Here is a 20,577-nt window from a genome sequence, read left to right as displayed (position 1 = left end):
GACCCACCTCGGACTTCTGACTTCACAAATGTTTCTCAGATGCTTCTTGCAGTATAGGGAGTTGCCAACCAAACTATTCAAACATGGCAGCCCTCAGTGCTTCTCAGCAGAACCCCCAGGGAACTCTGGGGACCTCCTTCTTTGTGTTACCAGCTGTCCACACTTGCTCCCCTGGAGCGCTGGCCAGGCTCCCGAGGGGCAGCTCAGCCCAGGCTGCCCCCTGAAAACTCAAGGAGCATCCTGGCTCCCCAGAAGGCGTCGCTGGAGGTCTGGCCATCGGGCCACTGCACCTGGAATGCCAACACAGCATCACACATGGAGGTGCCCTCTGTGGGCTCTGCCTTCCCACCCGGGTCACCCTGACCCTGGGACCCGCCCCTCTGGACTCCGCCCCATGACACCTGCCTCCAGTTCTCATTCCACCGAAGTCCAGCCTCGAGGAATCCCTGCCCCATGTTCAACTCTGTCCATTTTATTCACTCCAAAGTCCCAAGCTGAGGACCCAGGAGTTAGGAGGGAAACCCACGGTACCTCATAGGAAGGCCTCACCTGGCTGGAGGGCATAGGCTGGCCCAGGTCCATGGCCGGCACGGGGCCAGGGAAGGCAGGCGGGGCCGGGGCCAGCTCCGGGGGGCTGGGAAAGGGACAGTATCAGGACAGGCCCTTTTCCAGGCCCTGTCTGAGGCTCACGCTGTTTACTGTGAGCGCCATACCCTGAGAGCTTTCTGCCCATCAGAAGCCCTTCCTGGTGCCGGACTCTCTTTTGGGAACGGCCTCCTCCTGCAGGGCCCTCAGGTGTGCAGGGTGCTGGAGGGGCCTGTGTGACACCTTGCGCAGGTGGCTCAGGTAGTCAGAGAGCACATCAGCACAGGCTCACAGCGGACGGGGTGGTAAGCAGAGGCGTGAAGGGAGAAAAGGAACAGGCCTGAGGTGTGACGGAGCCCAGAGGTCCTCAGGACCAAATCCGGGGTGGCGGCAGGGGACGCGGATGCAGCCGCTCGGGACAATATCACGCGGTCCCTCAAAGTCAGACCACACTCACCCTGCGATCTGCTCAGCCCACTGCCACGTGCACTCCCCCCAGAGCCACGAGGGCAAACACGCAGGCCACCACGCGTCGGGAATGTGCACAGCAGCCCCAAACCAGGAGCTCCCAGAGGCCCGCCAACAGATGGCGACAATCCACACCAAGGGCTCGGCCTCAGCCATGAAGAGGAAGGGGTGCGGACACACACGGCAGCAGGGGCAGGTCTCAAAGGAGTCAGGCTGAGTGGAAGAAGCCATACCCCGAAAAAGAGTCCACGCTGTATGAGTTCACTTATACGGACGCTAGAAAACGCAGCTAAAGAAAGCAGGCCCTCGTCCTGGGGTGGCAGGGGTGGGAGCAGCCCTGCGACCCATGACTAGCAGCACAGCTATGGTTTGCAGGAGATACGTAAGTCACGCTCGGAAAACTGTCCTGTGCACCGTCTAAACATGTTGGTTTACTCCAATGAAGCAGTTTTTAAACAAGGAATCAAGGTCACCAGATCAGAGCAAGGATGAGCTGGGGCACTGGAGTCCAAGGGTGATACAGCCAGTGGGGAGGCCCAGCAGGCCATGAGGGGCCCTGTGGCTGCTCTGTGTGGCTCCCGGTCATAAATGGAAAAGTGAGTCCATCAGCATGGTCTGGATTTTCCCACCATCTGGCTGTTTCCACAAGCAGAGCCTCTGACTTGGGAGGCTCCTCCCCTTCTCTCCCATGTCCCCCAGTAATTCTTCCCTCGCTGGGCACCTGGCCTTCTGCTCCCAACTTGGGAGACCCCGAACCCTGGGGACCCTGTCCTGCGGTCCCCATCGTAGATTCCCTCTCCACCGGAGGACCCCTGGCCCGACATCGCCTCCTGTGAAGCCTCTGGACGCTGCCACGGCTGTCCCAAGCCCCTTTAAAACTCCAATTTGGAATATACAATCAGGATCTTGATGCTGTCCAGAAGCTAAAAGTCTTTGGGGAAAAGAAAATGCCTGAAAGAGGCTGCTGGGGCCCAGGGAGAGCTCTGGGGACGCGTGAAGGCCTAAGCACCACCCACAGAACGGACGCCCGTATCTGCTCCAATGCTTGTCTGAGGGAGAGACTACCACCTTCTTTCGGTAGATGTAGGATGGGGGACTGTTGAGGTTTCCAGAAATCCACAAGGAAAGGACGCACTCTGCACCATTGGAGATGGTGAGTCTGTGCACCAGGCACCCTGCCCACAGCCCGTAGGAAGCGTCACCTGAGCCCTGTGGCTCTGCAGCTTACCTCTGGGTGAGGGTGAACTCAGGACCCTGCAGTGGAAGCCGGGGCACCAGGAAGCCGCTCGCCTGTGGCTCCGCTTGGCCACCGCTGGTACCTGGACCCTCCTCCAGGTATGTGCTCCGGGCGTTGCTGCTGGGAGGGTCAGCGAATCCTGCACGGGAAGCAATCCCACAACCCAGTGCTGGGGGAAGGGAGCACAGTCTACGTGCAGCACAACACAGGCCTCCGTGGAGAGGCAGCCCCCAGCCTCGGCTCCCGCGCTGAGGGAAGAACAGCCACCACTGCTGACCTCAGTGGCCTCTGCAGGCTCCCAAAGACCAAAACAAGGTCAAGTTTTGCTGACCTCAAATTTCTCTTTGTCATTCTAGATCTCATGCCAGTCCCAGTGCCAAACAAAGAGACTCAGCACCCCAGTCCGCCCTACGCCCACCACGGCTGTCTGAGGAGAGACCCCGCGGTGTCCCCCGTTCACCACAGGCTGGCCCAGCCCACGGCCATTGCCCTCCCCTTTCACCTTGGGTTTCACCATGATTTCACTGCAGTGCCAGGTGTTACTACCTTACCTTGCCTTTTCTACTTAAAATATTGTAGAAAATCTCTCAGCGTGCTGGCCCAGCCCACGGCCATTGCCCTCCCCTTTCACCTTGGGTTTCACCATGATTTCACTGCAGTGCCAGGTGTTACTACCTTACCTTGCCTTTTCTCTCTACTTAAAATATTGTAGAAAATCTCTCAGCGTGTCTGTCTTTCACCCTAAAAGGCAAGCCCCTGTGGACGTGATCAATTCTGGGTCGACAGACGTTTAGGAGCAAAGTGAGCTAAGAAGGAAGGTCCATTGCTGCCCTAAGTCTATCCGGGTGGTAAAACTAGCATGCATCCCCGATCTCAGACCCCAAACAACAGTCCTCCCTCCTGTCTGCCAGAGCCGAGACCTTCCTAACCATTTGGTGCATGACTCCACCTCCGCCTTCTGCTGTTTCCCCTTTCCTGCAGAACTTTACAGATAGTCTGAGGTCCAGGAAATATGGTTAACTGCTAATTTGAACATTTCCAGTTTACACAGAATAGATCAGTGTGTTTTATCTTCTTCCTCCAAGAAAAACAGAAATAAAAAGCCCGAAGCCTAGAACAAAGGGAGTGTCACGGGAAGGGTAATTGGCAGGTGAGAGATGTCCATGTTCTGCAGATGCAGGGCACAGGTCTGATCCCATGGTGGGGGCTGTCTGAAGGGAAGCTGGGGCATAAGCAGGGGCCAAGGACCCTGAGAGGTTTGCAGGGAGGGAGGGAAAGCAAGGTGCTCAGGCAACCAGCAGGGAGCTCTCCAATTCCCAGAGAACACACCCCTCACATAGGCTGGACATGGTGTAAAGACCAGCTTCCCTCCTCCCAGTATGAGGCTGGCCACTGCCCATCCCAACTCCAGCCTTGTTAGTAAACATGGACAGGGAAAGGTCTCTGAAATCAAAGACCAATTCGATCAGATGGAAAAGCTGCCTCGGAGAAATGAGTCTCCAGGCTCTTCCTCTTTGGGGCACCTCTTCCTCCTCTGTTCAAGGAAGGGCCTGAATCCACAACCACAACATTCCCCCCTTCAGGCAAGAAAGCACATTTTCTGAAACTACTAACTAGGATACTCTGAGAAATATAAGATACTGCATCTATAAAAAGTAATACAATCGGGGCTTCCCTGGTGGTGCAGTGGTTAAGAATCCCCCTGCCAATGCAGGGGACACAGGTTCGAGCCCTGGTCCCGGAAGATCCCACATGCCGCAGAGCAACTAAGCCCGTGCGCCACAACTACTGAGCCTGTGCTCTAGAGCCTGCGAGCCACAACTACTGAAGCCCACGCGCCGAGAGCAGATGCTCTGCAACCTCAATGAGAAGCCTGCACACCGCAACGAAGAGTAGCCCCCGCTCGCCACAACTAGATAAAGCCCGTGTGCAGCAACGAAGACCCAACACAGCCAAAACTAAATAAATAAATTTATTTTTAAAAACTTATTAAAAAAACAAGTAACATGATCTATGAAGAAAGGAAAATCAGAAATAAGAAAAGAGAGCTTGGGGAACTTCCCTGGTGGTCCAGTGATTAAGACTCCATGCTCCCAATACAGGGGGCCCAGGTTCAATCCCTGGTCAGGGAACTAGATCCCTCATGCCTCAACTAAGAGCCTGTACGCGACAACTAGAGACCCCACGTGCCACAACTAAGACACGGCACAGCCAAATAAATAAATAAATAAATTTTTAAAAAAAAGAAAAGAGAGGTTGGAGTTCTCTTAAAATGTATAATTGTCAAAATATCAGAAGACAAAGTTTAAGACAAAAGCACATACAATAAAAAAGAAATTTTTTTAAAAAGGTAAGCATTTTGGGAGATTGGTCCAGGATTTCCAACATCCAAATAACATTTGTGCTCTAAAGAGAGAACTGGAAGGAGGAAACTATCAAAGAAAATCACAAAAAGTGCCCAGAGCTTAAAGAATACCTTGTTCTCTGGTTCTTTAAATTGAAAAGCTTAACAACAAAGTGAATTCAAAAGACTCACACCTAGGACCATCACTGTGAAATTTCAGAACACCAAGACTTCAAAAATAAAAAGCTCCAATAAAGGAAAAATACGTGAACATCAGAATGACATCTAACTTAAAATGACAACATTGGATGCTATAATTGGATGCTATGTTGCTTTCAAATTTCTAAGGTAAAAAGTATTTTAAACTCAGAATTCTGTCCCTGACAAGTCGTTAATCAAACTTGAGGGCGGATTAAAGACAATTTCAGAAGATGCAAGGAAACAGACACTACCTTGAAGGCACCCTTTCTTACAGAGTTAATTAAAGACATTCTCTAACATAACAAGAGTCAAGAAAGAAAGAACAAGACTTGCAATTAAGGAAACGCTGAAGCAAACCCAGGGAAGCAGTTAAAGGTGCTCCTGGGATGACGGCTCCACACCAGACTGGGAGCAGGAAGGAGGCCCTGGCAACAAATCTTCAAAGGGGATGCTTAAGACACTGCAAGAAGTTAGGGATGTGATAAAGCAGACAATGTAAGAAAAAAGGGAGGCAATGACAAACTACAAGACGACCTGTATGGAACCACAGAAGACTAAGAAATTCAGGTGACAGGCTGAGTTCAGTGCCAACATCCTCCTTGGAAGCTGGGATGTCACAAGATGCTATCGTGTTTGGTGCACGAAATATATACCTGAATACGTATTCTTTAAAGGTATTTATAGCGACAGTTACAACTAAGGAAGAAACTAGGAAGAGAGAGCTAGAGGTCTGAACAGCTCAGCCCTCCTCCGTTGTAGCAGCTGCTGACTGGTTAGTTACAGGGACTGGAGTACAGGGGCGGCAGTCATTTCATTTCATTTCAACTCTTTCCTCACCATCTTATTTTTTTAGTCACGTGCACATTTTATTTTGAAAACAAAAATAAAATGAAAACTATCCAGGCTGTTGGTGGGAAGAGCCTGTTCCAACTGCACTGGTTTGGGGTCTAATCAAATATGAGAGATTCAAGCAGAAAGTCCTGGCCCCTCAAAATTCTTCCCCGTCAAGTAACATACAAGCAGTTGAGGCATCTGATGTAGAAACACATGGTCTGTCTAGCGTAGACCCACCTGTGCGGCTGGCCTCACCAAGGGCGGTGATGGACACAGCCAGAGGAGCATCTGCAGGGCGCATCGTGAGGTCCAGCCCGTGACTGTGGATCAGTGGCCTAGTCTGGAAGGAAACTTCCTTGGAGGATTCCAGTGCAAGAGACGTCAGCCACGACTCGGGGGCACCCAGAGAGGGGTCCAGCATGTCGCTGCCAGCAGCCAGAGGGCAGAAACCAGAGCCAGGGAAGACGGGAGGAAGAGTGGCAGGATCGTGGCTAGGCCCCTCCTGGTACATCTCACCACCCTGCAGAGACCTGGGGAGCAAAGTGAACACCATCCCTCAGGCTGGGGTAGTGGGGCCTGGGAGGAGATTCCAGCCCAGTTTGGGAATCTAGGCTCCGGACTCAACGCAGCCACAGATGGCTGTGGGGTCCACCCCAATCACGCTGCCTCCACAGTTCTCCCTGGGGCTGCAAGGGTTCCAGAGACACAAAAAACACTAGCCCTGGAAACCTAAGATACGTTAGCAGTTTATTTACAAGGGCCTTCAATGGAACATTGCTCCACAATATTGAAGGCTGAAAATGATTAGCAAGAACCTAATAGGTGAAAGATTAAATGAAGGTGGATCTTAAAGGAGTGCTAGGCAGCAGTTAACAATTTAAAGAATTAAAATATTCCCCAAATGCTCCCTGTGTCTCAGATGGTGCTCCTGGGCTTCTGTTAACAACCCCCCGCCCCTGTAATCTGTGTAATGACATGCGTGGCAGGGTCCATCACTATCCCCATTTCACAGGTGAGAAAAAGCAGACACTGAGAGGTCACGGGAACCTGCCTAAGGCCACACACCTGGGTAGTGCCAGCCTGGACGTGAGGTGCCAGCCCAGGTAGTGTCATGAGAGATGCTTAAAACACAAGTGTAAATGGAAAAAGTGGGCACAGCTTGATGTTTACGCAGACGTGGACCTGGTCCCACACTCAGACTCAGTCCCGCTGCGGCCGGCACTTTCCTCACAGCAGTTTGTGTGGCACCACAGGGGCAACAGGGTGAGGGAAAGAGGTTAGGCAGGGCCTGGTCTGTAGCAGGAACTCAAGAAATGTTGGCTGTTACTAACCTAATGATATACCAACCATACCAAATGCTAGAGAGAAGCAGACCATGAGGACAGTGGGTTTGCCTTTAGGAGATAGGTCTGCATGTTTTTCTTTCTGTTTTCCCCATTCACCAAAATTTACATGAAGTCAGGCTGTGAGTCCGGCTCCAGGGAACAAGTTTGGAGTCCATGACGTGGGCTCCTTGCCAGTGGCTCCCCTGTACCTGGGGTCTCAGCTGAATCTGCCCTCCGCCATCACTGAGCAGGTCCCAGTGCCCGGCAGGCATTCCTACGCCCACTCCAGGCCTGGTCTCCCACTGAAGATGGGGAATTGAACAGGGAATGGTCCCATGGGCCCACGTGGGTGGCAGTACCTGGGAGCCAGTGACTTTGGCATGGTCTCGTCTCCAGAGAAGTCTGGGGCCAGGACCAGTGGCTCCCACGGCCCTTGGGTGGTCTCCTGGGTCTGTACAGACCCACTTTCCTCAGGTCCTGCTAAAAGCCGATCAGACAGAAGGGGAAGCTGGGTGATCCTCAGGGTCCCAGCTTCCTTCCCAGCAGGTTAAGATCAGCCATGCTGGCTGCCCAGTATTCTTTGTTTGTCCCCTGATCTGTCTTTGGTCTGAATCAACACCCATAATTAGGAACCCGGAGCACCCTAAATTCTAGTGCTTGGCTCCCTCCCACTGACTCCTGGCCCTGGCCGCAAAGTAACCTCTCAACGCAAAACGCGGCTGCAGCCCCACCTGAGTCCAACCTGACCCTCAGCTTCAGCGATCTTGCTTCCCACAGGGTGAAGTACCGAACGTGCAGGCAGGGGCTGGTGGAGAGGACCCTGTCCTGTAACCAGTGACCCTACCTCGGCCTGGCCCTAGACACAGGTTTTGGGAGAGGGGCCACTCACCCGACCACTGAGGCCTGTCCACGCACCCAGAGCCAAGGTGGGGCTGGCCTGTGGGCTGCGGGGGGATCGGGCCGGCCTCCCTCGCGGTGCGGTCCTCCGCCGAGTCCCGGGCTGGCGCCGCACGCTGCACAAGGGCCCTCTGGCGCCGCCGGTAATTGGCGAACCAGTTGTAGATCTGCTCCGTGGTCAAGCGCGTCTCCGAGGCCAGGTCCTCCTGCGCCGAAACAACACGCCGCTTGCCCAGCCCGCTCCTGAGACGCGGGGCCGGGACACCAGCGGGCCGGGACACAGGGCGGCCGGGGCATCATGCGGGCCGGCGCCGTGGCCTCTGGCCTTGTTCCTCCTCAAGCCGCCGCCCGGCCGACGGCCACTCGCAGCCAGGAGGGCTCGGCAGGGCTTGCAAACCGGACCCTCCCGAGGCGCCACCAAACCACTGACCGCCCGCCCGCCGGGCCGGTGCGAGAGCGCGTCGGCCTCGACCGACCCTGTGATCAAGCACCTGTCCTTCCTCAGGAGCCAGATCCAAACCACCACGGGCCACAGCACGGAGCTCCAGGAGGGCCCCGCTGATTGGACCCGGAGAGAAGGGGCGGGGCGATCACTGGGAGAGCCCCGCTGATTGGACCGGGAGAGAAGGGAGCACGCCAGCTTTATGAGCGGCAAGGCTCTTACTGCTGCCCCCTCCACCTGCTCCCGAGAGCTCACCCGTGCATCCCTCCTGCTGGAGTCCCGGCCGCGGTGAGTGCTCAGCGAGCACCTGCTGAAGCCACACTGGATGACGGGGTATTAAGACTCCCGTGATGAAACTAACCCCGCCACGTGTGCAGGCGGCTGCCAGCCAAAGAGTGCCGTCCCCAGGGCAGTTCAGGGCAGGCGGAGAGCGCCAGCGCCCTGGCAGATAGGCCACTGGGGAGGCGGGGAGGTGCGGCTGAGGATGCGGGTCAATCCCCTAAGGGTGGTGATGTCACCTAAGGGTGGGAGTCCCCTAAGGACCGGGGAGGGTAGGCTAAGGGGAGGGTTGCCGGGCCTCGCTCTCATCTGCTCTTACCCGCTCGGCCTTACTGGGGTTGGTGCTCACACCCGAAGCAAACTCCTGCAGCTTCTGGCGAACTTCTCTGGGGAAGTTCCGGCTCTTGAGGCCGTCAGGGCAGAGGGAGGCAGGCGGTGGGTTCCTGGATGAGAACAGTGAGACCCCCAGCTTCTTCTGTTGTACCTGCTGTGCTCCCCTGGACTTCCTGTCCTTTCACTGGCCACCCCCCTCCCCTGCAGGACTGTGTGCTGCAGTCCCCGGGTCCATCCCCTGAACAAGGGTGGGGTCTCGTGTTGCCTGGGCCCACACCCCACACTTTCACCAGGGTTTCCAGTACCACTCACTGACCAGTGGCCATGACTGTTAAAGCTGGGGGATGAGGGTAGTGAGGTTGGTTATGTTATGCTACCCTCTTTACTGAGTGTATACTGGAATTTTTCCAAAAGAAAAAAAGTGACATATAAGCAAACAGCACCGGTCCATACAAGATATGCTAGCCAAATGCCAATTGAACAAACCCCCATGAACATCGAAAACACACCCCACACATCCCAGTGGAGCTCAATCTCCCGCCCCCCACACCGTCCCCCAGCCCATCCTGCGCATCCCAGGGAGAGACCACCACGTCCCTGCCAATCAGGCCAAGAGCCCTGCAGCCAGGTTTTTTCTCTTTACCTTCTCCAGTACATTCAACCTATCATTAAATCCTCTAGAGTCAATCCTGACACAACCCTTTCCCCAGCCATGGCCACTCCCAGAAACTCCAAGAACCTCCCACCTCTGCTCCTGCATTAACCATCTGCTGTGGCTCCAGTGTCCCCCTCCTTATGCCCAGAGCACGCCTTCCCTGTGCTCAGGCTCCCCCAGGCTCAGCCCTGTGCTGCAGCCCGACCACAAGCAGAGGGCCAGTGAGTCACAGCCCTCTACTGAACGAGTTCCGTCTAGCATTCCTCGCTCTAAATTATGGGATCTGCTTTGTTTCCTGGTCTGCTGTCCATCATCCACACCCGCGGGCAGCTCCAGGACAGCAGGGCCCCAGCACCTCTAGTAACGCGCAGCAACCAGGGGCCTCTTCACGAACACTGCATGCTGGTCCCCAAGGCATTTACTTTGCTGAGCCACCCTCTGGCAGGCTGTCAGAGCCTATATGGAGGGACCTGACCGCATCCCTGAAGACCTCAAGGCTGACTAACTGCTGGGCTTTGAGGGCATATCTGGTGCGCACCATGAGAAAAATTCCGTCTGATCCAAAAGGAATCCATCTCTTCTTCCATCAACCAGGCCCATGGCTCAGAAACTCCTGTCACTTGGGCTTTCAGGAGCTCAGAGCAAGACCTGCAGCTCCTTCTGGCCAGTGGGGGACACCCAAGGTCAAGAACAAAGGCTCTCCAGTCTCGATGTCTATGCTGGAATCCTGCCTTTGCATCTCTGTAGTGTGTAACCAGGCAAGTGACTAACTTTTCTGTGCTTTGGTGTCCTCATCCACGAACGGTGATGATGGTAATGATGATAACTAGTAGTCGTAATGCGTACTTAGTGCTGATAATGGTCATGGTGGTAATTGTTATCAACATCCATCCAGCAGCCACCGTGTACCAGACGGCCTTCTAAGCACTACGTGTATCTCATGTGGTGCTTGCAGACCCTCACCTTTCTCTCTCTCTTAAAGGTCCTGCAGCCCTGAGGGGCCGTGCTGGGATCCGGGCCAGGCACCTGCAGAGCCTGACCATGGGCATTAGCTGAGCTGAGGGGCACCCATCCTGCAGGAAGCGAGCAAGGTCAGGGTGCCCACCTGCCGCCTCCCTCACTGCAGGGCCCTCACTGACAGGCAGTGGCTCCTGCTGCAGCTACAACTTTCAGCCTGGGTCCTGGGAACAGCTCCCTGTCCTCGCCCTGTGGGCACAGGTCGGAAAGCGTCCCCACAGCCAGCCGAGCAGTGGAGAGGAGGGCACCTGCTGCTGTGGAGCTTATTACCCTCTGTCTATCACTGCTTCCTCTTATCTCCCTGCCTCTACTTCACCTAAGTCCTTCTGTGGTCTTGGAGGGCAAATCCCTTGGGAGCCCCGGGGAATAAGCGCCAATAAAGGCTGGTGCATACCTCTTCCTGCACCGGAACTTCTGCACCGGGGTCAGCGTGTCCACGCCGAGCCTCTTCATGACCAGACGGTAGTGGATGTCATTCCAGAGCTGCACCAGCTTCAGGCTGCCACCCGGCACCCGGCATCCCTGTGGACAAGAGCCTGCTGAGACCCGGCACGCTCGCCTGCCCCGGAGCCCCGCCGTAGACCCAGACTGACCGCTAAGAACATCCGCTCGCTGGTGCCCCGCGGCAAGGGCATGAGCCCCATGGCCGGGCTCCTGCCCCCAGCAGGCCCTCCCACGAATGGGAGGCGGGCACAGCTCTCCCTCGCCTCCCAGGTGAGGGCCAGGCAAGGGGAAGGCCAACTCCGGGCTGTGGCCATAGCACCCAAGAGGCCGAGCCGTGCTGAGAACCACATGGTCAGGTCTGAGGGGCCTGAGGCTTGATCCCCGTCCTGCGTGAAAGGCCTTTCTCTCCCACCAGCAGGGCGGGCCCCTAGGGCTCAGTGAGTTCAATCTGAGCTGAGGGGGATGAAGGGGTCCCGGTCTGTGCCAGTGACAGCTCCCCAACCCAGTGTGGCTTGGTCATGTAACCAGACTTTAGAGCTGGCCAAGGACGCTGAGTGTGGGCCTCCCCTGGACACAGCCCCTGTGGTATGTGGTTCGTGCCTCTAACCCCAGTGTTCTCAGGCCCATCTTGGTGAGGGAGGTGCTGAGAATCATTTAGCTTCCTCTCAACAGCATCAGAAAAAGCCCATTTTGCTGGGCTGAGGCCTGCAGTCTCCTGCTAGGATGCAGACGTCAGCACAACTGTCAGACAGGGAACCCACTTGGAGCCTCCCCACCTGCGGGAGTGGCCCTTGGCAGGAAATGCCCTTTCTTGATGTGGTAGCCCCATCCTTTCTCTCAGGTCTCAGAACACATCGCTTCCTCAGAGACATTTCTGGACCATCCTGAGTTATTCCCATCCTGGGAGTTTTCCATCACTGATGTCACGCTCACATTCCATCACTGATTGCCTTCACGGCAGCTACTTCAACTCTGTGTGTTCACCCCATTTATTCTGACATTTGGAAGGCTGAGCCCTCTTATGTTCCAGGTGTTATGCTGGGTGTTGGGGATCCTTTAATGGGCAGAACTAACACGCCCCTGCTCCTGGGGCCTGCAGTGCAGGAGGGGAGACGGATCACAGATCGAGAAATAGACAGGTTTCTAACCGTGAGCTGAGGAAGGAGCCACAGAGGGGGATGAGGGCTCCCTTAAGTCCTAGCTCGACGGGGTGACGTTTAAAGCAGAAACCAGACAGGTAGGAAGGCACCAGCCACACAGAGTGGTGTCCAGCCTCTGGCAGAGGGAACGGCATGCACAAAGGTCAAAAGACAAAGATCTCGGGAGTTCCAGGAGAACGGCCAGCAGCCAGCACAGCCACCGTGCGGGAGCCAGGACGGGATGGCAGGCTCTGGACCCGCGCCTCGGTGCGTACCGTGGTCCCATCTGCAGTTTTAAAACTGCCTCTGGCTGCTACGTGAAGACTAATAGAGGGGGCAGGAGAGGACACGGTGGTGGGGCGTGAGCGCCAGGAGGGTGCTGCAGGGCTTGGGGGAGAGGGAGCAAAAACAAAGAACTGGGCAGAGTTTAGTATCTTGAAGGTAAACTCAGCATGAGTTATGCATGGACTGTATTATGGAGTGAAAAAGGGAAACACAGGCCCCCAAATCTCTTATTAAAACCTTTTGATCCAGATGTATTTTGGAATTCAGAATTCCTCACACTTTAGGAAGTAACACAGGTATATACTACATAATTTGCACTATCCCAGTACGATCTAGGGCAGGAAGCATCCTGCAAGCAAACACACCAGGATTTGGGTAGCAAAACGTATGGCAGTAACATTAAGTGAATAAATAAAGACAAAAATAGTTTCCCATCAATGCATCTCAGGTTTGATGCCAACTGAGTTGAGGTTCAAAGTACCACCGGAGGAGTGACAAAGATACTTGTGGTCTCAGAGTTCCCGGATGCAGACCCGCAGCTAAGGGACTGCGGTCCTGGGTCTGTTTGATTGCTTGCCTCACTAACTGGAGTGCCAACTTTCCAAGCCAGGACCACTGGTCCAGGACCAGAGGGATCCGACAGATGGTCAGTTCTGTCTCGGGTTAGCAGGCAAGTTAGAACCTAGTACAGTGAGAGTGGACGGCCCTGGCTCGGCTTATAGCAGCTCTCCCCAGGCTCCTGCTGACTCCTGGGCACTTCTGTCGTCTTCAGGCTGCTGTGGGATGCTGCCCCTCTCCCCGCCCCAGCCCGGTCCTACCTCTAGCAGCTGGCAGGCAGCCCGGTTCTGCTCCTGCTGGGCCAGCACGCTGGCGCACACCAGGGCCACGTCCGCGTTGTCCAAGAGGTACAGGCGGAGCTGGCTGTCCAGCACGGCCGTGACCAAGGTCTGCACCTGGGCGGGGTCGTCCTGGACCTCCCGGCACAGCCTGCCTGCGAGGGTCACCAGGTCCGCCAAGGGCAGGCCAGCACCTCCGCTTCCCCTCAGCAGCTGCAGGAAGCTCTGCATCCCGAGTCGGGTTGGACTCCTCTGCAAACAAGACGAAAGTCAGGACTACCACCAGCGCTGATGGGCTGACTGCACATCAATCCTCAGACCAACAATGCGAGGACTCTCCCGCCACAGGTACTTGTATTGCGGCAGCAGTGAGAGAGGGTGGCGCGTCAGGGCCCGCCAGACTTTCCTTGTAGTCGCCACAACAGCGTAGACCCTGGCGGTGCACCAAGGCCCAGCTCGCTGCTCTCGCTGCCAGACTTCTCACTCCGCAGGCCTGGAACCTCTATCTGGTGCCCTCGTGCCCCTCACCCGCCGCGCCACCTCTCTGTTTCCCCCACTTCTCACACCGCTTGTCACTGCATTTCCTCCTTCCTTCTCCGGGGTCTATGGGGGACAGGCCCACCTGCGCTGGGGTCATCAGATCCCCCCAGCATCTGCCAGACGGAGAGCAAGGCCTCGGAGCGGGTGGGCAGAGCCACGGGCCAGGGGTTGCGCAGACGCCCTAGGCGCTCCTTCGGAGGGGAGTCAGAGGACCGCTGAGGCGGGACCAGCAAAATTCGCTTTTAACTATTTTAATTTTGGGGGAAAAAAACCTTTATATTTGAAAACCACAAACATTTAAGGGTTGCTCTAGTCCGAAAAATTAATAAAATTAGAAAGGGAAGGGAAGAAGGAAAGAAGGAGGGACGAAGACAAGGAAACAGAGAAAGAGAAAAGGAGGGAGGGAGGGAAGGCACCGAGACAAAGAAATGAACACGTGCCGGCCTCCGGCACAGTCCTGCTGGAGTTTGGGCTCCCTGCCCTCACACCGCCTCGGGCACCAAGCTTCTTTGGGCCATTTGTGGGTTCACAGAACTACGGGGAGCAGGCCGTCTGGGGAACACCCTTGGGAAACCGGTGCCTGACAGAAAAAGAGAGAGGATGTGTGACGTCTTGGGTACAGTGATGAGAAGGACAGAGGGAACGTAAACAAGAGCTTGAAAGAGTGACTCAGCTGTCCTTCCTTTCTTGGAAGATGGCAGATGCAGGTGGGGCAGGGAACAGGAAAACCCTCCCAACATACTGACCCAGAGGCACTAGGAATGCTTTTTTTTTTTTTCTAGAGAAAATATTAAAAAAAATTTTTTTAAAGATGAGATGAGTATTATCGAGTTTTCCTTCTGCTTCAGGCTCAAAGGTGGCTGGGCAGTGGTGCTGGGCCCAAAGAAGACCCACTTCACCTGCTACAAACCTTCGTTGCCTCTGGTGGTAGGTCAGGTGCAGGGAGGGGGACAGGGACTCAGAGCCCAGGGTCTATTTACTGAGCATACGGGACTCTGTGAAGTGGGTATTTTGCCATCATTCCCATAGGACAAGATGCCCATCAGAGAGGTTAAGTCACTGGTCTAGTCACAGAACTGGTAGAGGGTGGGTTTGAGGTTAGCCCGCTCCCATCTGGCCCCCAAGTGTTGGTTTTCACGTCACCCAGCAGCACACTGACTCGCAGGGTGGGAGAGGAGGAGGGAGGTCTCGCTGCGCATTACATTATCGTTACTCAGTAACCATGCTTGTTACACGCCAGGCCCAGGCTGGACGCTGACGTCACAGATGAGTGAGTGTCCCTCCGTTTGAGGGATCCATCCTCTCAGGACCTGTTGATTGCCTACTCTGTGAAGAGCTGGAAAAAATCGATCTATTTTGTCATTGAAACAAGCCTAAATAGATACTTAACCAAAAGCATTTTAAATTAACATAATATTACATGTGAAAACTTGAACAGACATACAAGTCCAAGAAAATGAAAGCACGTTGTGTAAGTTCTTGATGAATTTGATTTTCTCTCCTTGTTACATAAAGTGCACAGATCTTTAGGGTTTACCTCTGATTTTCCCATACATGCAGATACTGTGTCCTCACCGTTTCCAGCATGCTTCAAGGCTCTCTCATGCTGGTTTCCAGTCACTATCCCCCCACGGTGACCACGCTGGACTTAAGTCACCAAATGTTAGCTTTGCCTTTTTTGCACTTGATCTGCCTTCTCAAATGCTACAAAATTTCCCCCATGAAACCTTCTAGAAGGTCTATTTTTTCCCCCTTTACATTTAGGTGTACAATTAATCTGGAAATAATTTTAACTTATGGTACGAGGTATGAGTGTGTCAACCCCCCACACACCCTGTAGGACATTCAATTCACCTGATTTATTGAAGAGTCTTCACCATTGCACTACAGTGGCACTTTTTGTCTTAAATCAGATGATGGTACATGTGTGGGTCTGCCTCTGGGCTCTCTGATCTGTTGTTCCATTGTTCTGTTTGTCTAGCTTTACATAAAACCATACTATTTTAATCATGGGATAAGTCGATATTCAGTGTGTATCCTTCAATTTTCCTCCTGTCTTTGCTATGCTTCACCCTTTGCATCTTCACAGGAATTTCAGAATTGGCTCGTTAATTTTGACAAAAATGCATATACTAGGACTTTGAGATTGCACTGAATTTATAGATCAATTTGGGAATTTTTTTAATATAAATTTAGTTAGTTAGTTTTGGCTGCCTTGGTTCTTCGTTGTGCGCGGGCTTTCTCTAGTTGCAGCGAGTGTGAGCTACTCTTCGTTGTGCTCTGCAGGCTTCTCATTGTGGTGTTTCTCTTGTGGAGCACGGGTTCTAGACACGTGGGCTTCAGTAGTTGTGGCAGACGTGCTCAGTAGTTGTGGCTCGTGGGCTGTAGAGCACAGGCTCAGTAATTGTGGTGCATGGGCTTAGTTGCTCTGCAGCATGTGGGATCTCCCCAGATCAGGGCTCGAACCCATGTCCCCTGCATTGGCAGGCAGATTCTCAACCACTGCACTGGGAAGTCCCTGGGAAATGTTTGAGAACAATATTGAGTCTCCCAATCCACAAATACAAAATAGATCTCATTTATGAAATTTCAAGCAATATTTTGCAGTTTTCTGTACAGAGGCTTTTCACACCTTTCTTTAGACTTATTTCTAATCATTCAATATTTTTGATGCTATTGTCAATGGTATTTTTAGTTCAATTATCTAATTGTTTTGTAATATACAGAAATACAGTTGACTTTTGTATACTGACATTCTACCTAGCAAGTCTGCTAAATTCACTTAATTCTAACAGTTTATCTTCAGGGGTTTTTTTTTTTTTGGTATTCTAAGTACATAAACATATTGTATAGGAATGGATAAGTTTTCTTTCTTTCTTTCCAATGGTGAATTAAAGAGGTAATAGTGTCATTTTTTCTATTCTTATATGCAAGGAGAGAGCATTATTTCACCTGAAATGAAATCATGATGTGTCTGCAACATGAAGTGTCTGTGATAGATTTCTTTTGTAAATATGCTTTATCAGATTAAGGAAGTTCCTCTCTATTACTAGATTTAAGAGCTTTTGCTATAAATACCTGTTTAATTTCATCACTTACTTTTATTCTGTGTCTCGGGTTGGTTTTTCTCCCTTATTCTGTAACTGTGATAGATCTCAGTGTGTGGGGGTTGTTTGTTTGTTTGTTTTAGCTGCACCATGGGGCATGTGGGATCTTAGTTCCCTGATCAGGGATCAAACCCGTGCCCCCTGCACTGGAAGTGTGGAGTCTTAACCACTGGACCACCAGGGAAATCCCCTGTTTTTGGGGTTTGTTTTTGTAACATTAAACCATCCTTGCATGGATACAATAAACCATACTTGATCATGAAATAATTTGTATATATCACTAGATTCCATCTGTTAATTCATTGTTTAGGATTTTTGCATCTCTGTTCATGAGAAATAAATGTCTACATTTTCTTTTTTTCTAGTGTGTTTGTTGAATTTTGGCACCAAAGTTATGCAGGTCTCAAAAAAAGTATTGGGAAGCATTCTCTCACTTTTTCTACTCCCTGGAAAATTTTATAGAATTGGAATTATTTCTTCTTTAAATTTCGGAACAATTCACTGGGGAAGGCATCTAGACTTCAAGCTTTCTTTGTGGAAAGGTTTTTAATTTTGGATTCAATTTCTTCCATAGATTTAGGACTGATTTGTTTTTTATTTCTTCTTATATCGAATTTAAGTTGTGATTTCTAAGGAATTTGTCCTTACTATCTAAACTGTCAAATGTGTTTGCCTATTGCATAACCTTCTTTTACGTTTACTTTATTTACTTTCATGTAAAATCTGTTGTGATATCCCATTTCATATTGGATACTGGCAATGTATTTTTTTTCCTCTTTCTTGCTTTTTCTTTCCAGTATTTTATTTTAACATCTTTATTGGAGTAAAATTGCTTTACAATGGTGTGTTAGTTTCTGCTTTATATCAAAGTGCATCAGCTATACATATATATATATCCCCATATCGCCCTCTTGCATCTCCCTCCCATCCTCCCTATCCCACCCCTCTAGGTGGTCACAAAACACCGAGCTGATCTCCCTGTGCTATGCGGCTGCTTTCCTGTCTTGCTTTGTCTTGATCAGAAGTGAATTTTATTAATCAAAGAATCAACTTTCAGTGGCAATTTCTCTTTTGTACATTTGGTTCCTATTTAATCAATTTCTGCTCTTCATTATTGCCTTCCTGCTACTTTCTCTGAGTTTAATTTGCTTTTCTTTTGTGGCTTCCTGAAATAGAAGACTAGATAATTGGTTTTCAACCTTTTTCTTATTACATTAAGGCTATACATTTTCCTTCACTTTTTACCATTGTATTTTACCATCATTTATGTAAAAATATTTCCTAATTTCTGAAATTTCTCAATCTAACATTACTATTTTTGTAATTAAGAAGTATCTGAAAGGAAAATACTTTGAGACTAATATTTGTTCCTCATAATACTTTTGCTTACAAGTTTTAGTACTAATTCCTGCCTGAAACAATCTTTACTATAGTGGCTGCCTAATGACAATTTTCTAATTTCATCATTTCTTCTACATTTATCAGTTGGAATTCACCCACCATAAATGGTTTTTCTCCGTCCCCCTCCATCATTTCAGTGTAACCTATTTATATTTACTTTTTTCTTCTGTGTGGTTCTTTGTTCTTTCAAATAATTTCTTTTGTAATTTAGGCTTCATATTGTTCCAGTTATTACTTTTATATCTTCTTATAGTGCCCTGAATCCCACTTTTCTCCATCTGTTATTATCAGCCTAAGAGTTAAAGTGGTATCCTTTGCTTTCCTCCTAATATCAATGGCAGTATCTTACTTCCCCCAACCCTCTTTCTTCTTATGCTCACTTCATATTCTTACTTTACCAGAAAATATCTTTATATAGTATTCTTCCATCTTTGCTCAACCCTCATTTTAGTCTTAGATGTAAAATTAAATATATTAAATGCTCACCATCAGCCCTTTAGCTGGAAGCTCAACCTCTAGTATATTCCTCAAAAAATTAATTTTTGTATATGGTGTAAGTATAGACCAAGACACATATTTTTCTCAAACAGATGTGCAAGTGTTTCAGCACCTTTTTCTTTGTAAAGACTATTCTCTTTCTAATGAATTGATTTTGTAATTTTGACAAAAATCGGTTCACTATGTAGTGTGTAGTTTTATTCAGGAGTCTCTTCTGTTTCACTAATCTGTATGTCTGTCCTTTCACAATACCACATTGTCATAGCTGTTGTAGCTTAATGACAGGCCTGGAAATCAAAGAGTATATGTCTTGCAACTTTGTTTTTCCTTTTCAAAATTGCGAGTATTCTAGTTCCTTTGCTATTCCACATAAATTTTAGAAGCAGTTTGTCAGTTTTCACAGAAAATCTTCCTGGGAATTTTATTGGAATGGGATTGAGTCTAAAAATCCGTGTGGAGAACACTGACACTTAAACGACATTGAATCTTCCAATCCATTAACAGGGCACCTCCTCCCATTGTCCAGGTCATTATTATTCCCTTCTTCATTGTTGTTCTCAGCATACATTTCATGTCACTCACATTTAACTATTCCATGGTTTTTGGTGCTATCATAAATAGCTGTGCATTTTAACCCTAATTTTCCATTTTATATTGCAAGTATGTAAAAATAGAACTGATTTTTGAATATTGATTTTACATTTTGCTGTCTTGCTAAATTGACTTGTTATGGTGGCTTTTCTAGTGTGTGTGTAAAGTTTTAAATGGAGTTTGAGTGAAGGCAGTCATGCTGTCTCTGAATAGTTGTCGTTCTTCCTTTCCAATCTGTATCTTTTTAATTTCTTTTTCTTGCCTTATGCAGTCAGCTAAGTCTTCCAGTACAATGCTGAAATAGAGTGGTGAGAGTGGATATAATTGACTTGTCCTCAATCTTAAGGGAAGCTATTCACTCTTTCACCATTATGACATTAATTGTAGACCAGCGGTCCCCAACCTTTTTGGCAACAGGGACCAGTTCCACGGATGACAACTGTTCCATGGACCAGGGGGCGGGGGGGATGCTTCAGGAGGTAATGCAATTGATGGGGAGTGATGGGGAGCAGCAGATGAAGCCACGCTCACTCGCCTACTACTCACCTCTTGTTGTGTGGCCCAGTTCCTAACATGCCGCAGACCAGTACTAGTACTGTGGTGCCCCCTGGGGGTTGGGGATCCCTGCTGTAGACACTTTTCAGATGTGCTTTATTAGTTTGAGGAAGCTACTTCCTATTCCCAGTTTTCTCAGGTTTTTTTTTTTTTTATCATGAGTGCTGTGGAATTTGAACAAATGCTTTTACTACACCTGTTGATGTGACCATATGATTTTTATTTTTTAGTTGGTCAGGTATGAATTAGTGATTGGATTTTGAATATTGAGTCAGCCTCAGCTTTGTATTCCCAAGATAAACTCAAATTTGCCTTCATGTATTACCCTTTTATATATTATTGGATTTAATTAACTAATATTGAGGCTTTTTACATCTATGTTCATGAAGAACATTTGTAGTTTTTTAAGAAATTGTAGTTTTTTCTTTTAATCAGTGTGACACTGATTTCATAAAATTGGTTAAGAAGTATTTGTCATCTATTTTCTTGAAGAGTTAGTATAGAATGGCTATTACTTCTTTCTTAAATGTTTGATAGAAATCACCAGTGAAATGATCTGAGCTT

The 20,577-nt window shown here is 50.2% G+C and overlaps 1 protein-coding gene across 1 annotated transcript; it reads right to left on the bottom strand.

Moving 5' to 3' along the window:
* Positions 1 to 203: 203 nt before the first annotated feature.
* Positions 204 to 13,552, bottom strand: ANHX (anomalous homeobox). The gene is made up of 8 exons (XM_024739852.1): positions 13,304 to 13,552; positions 11,012 to 11,139; positions 8,932 to 9,055; positions 7,884 to 8,097; positions 7,354 to 7,474; positions 2,282 to 2,410; positions 550 to 634; positions 204 to 290 (listed from the first exon to the last, which is right to left on the bottom strand). Exons 1-8 carry the CDS (start codon positions 13,550 to 13,552, stop codon positions 204 to 206), a joined length of 1,137 nt encoding a protein of 378 aa, XP_024595620.1.
* Between the last annotated feature and the right edge of the window lie 7,025 nt (positions 13,553 to 20,577).

This window comes from Neophocaena asiaeorientalis, unplaced genomic scaffold, assembly GCF_003031525.2.
Source record: "Neophocaena asiaeorientalis asiaeorientalis breed wild unplaced genomic scaffold, Neophocaena_asiaeorientalis_V1.1 scaffold757, whole genome shotgun sequence".
In the NCBI taxonomy this organism is placed as follows: domain Eukaryota; kingdom Metazoa; phylum Chordata; class Mammalia; order Artiodactyla; family Phocoenidae; genus Neophocaena; species Neophocaena asiaeorientalis.
The sequence above is the reverse complement of the archived record's forward strand: the minus strand, read 5'-3'. Positions and strand labels throughout refer to the sequence as shown.

Coding starts and splice junctions, on each gene's coding strand:
- ANHX (XM_024739852.1), bottom strand. CDS start 13,552: ATGCAGAGCTTCCTGCAGCTGCTGAGGGGAAGCGGAGGTGCTGGCCTG. Junction 8,098..8,931: donor ACCCCAGTAAGGCCGAGCGG/GTAAGAGCAGAT, acceptor GTTTCGGCGCAG/GAGGACCTGGCCTCGGAGAC. Junction 635..2,281: donor GAGTTCACCCTCACCCAGAG/GTAAGCTGCAGA, acceptor TCCCTTTCCCAG/CCCCCCGGAGCTGGCCCCGG.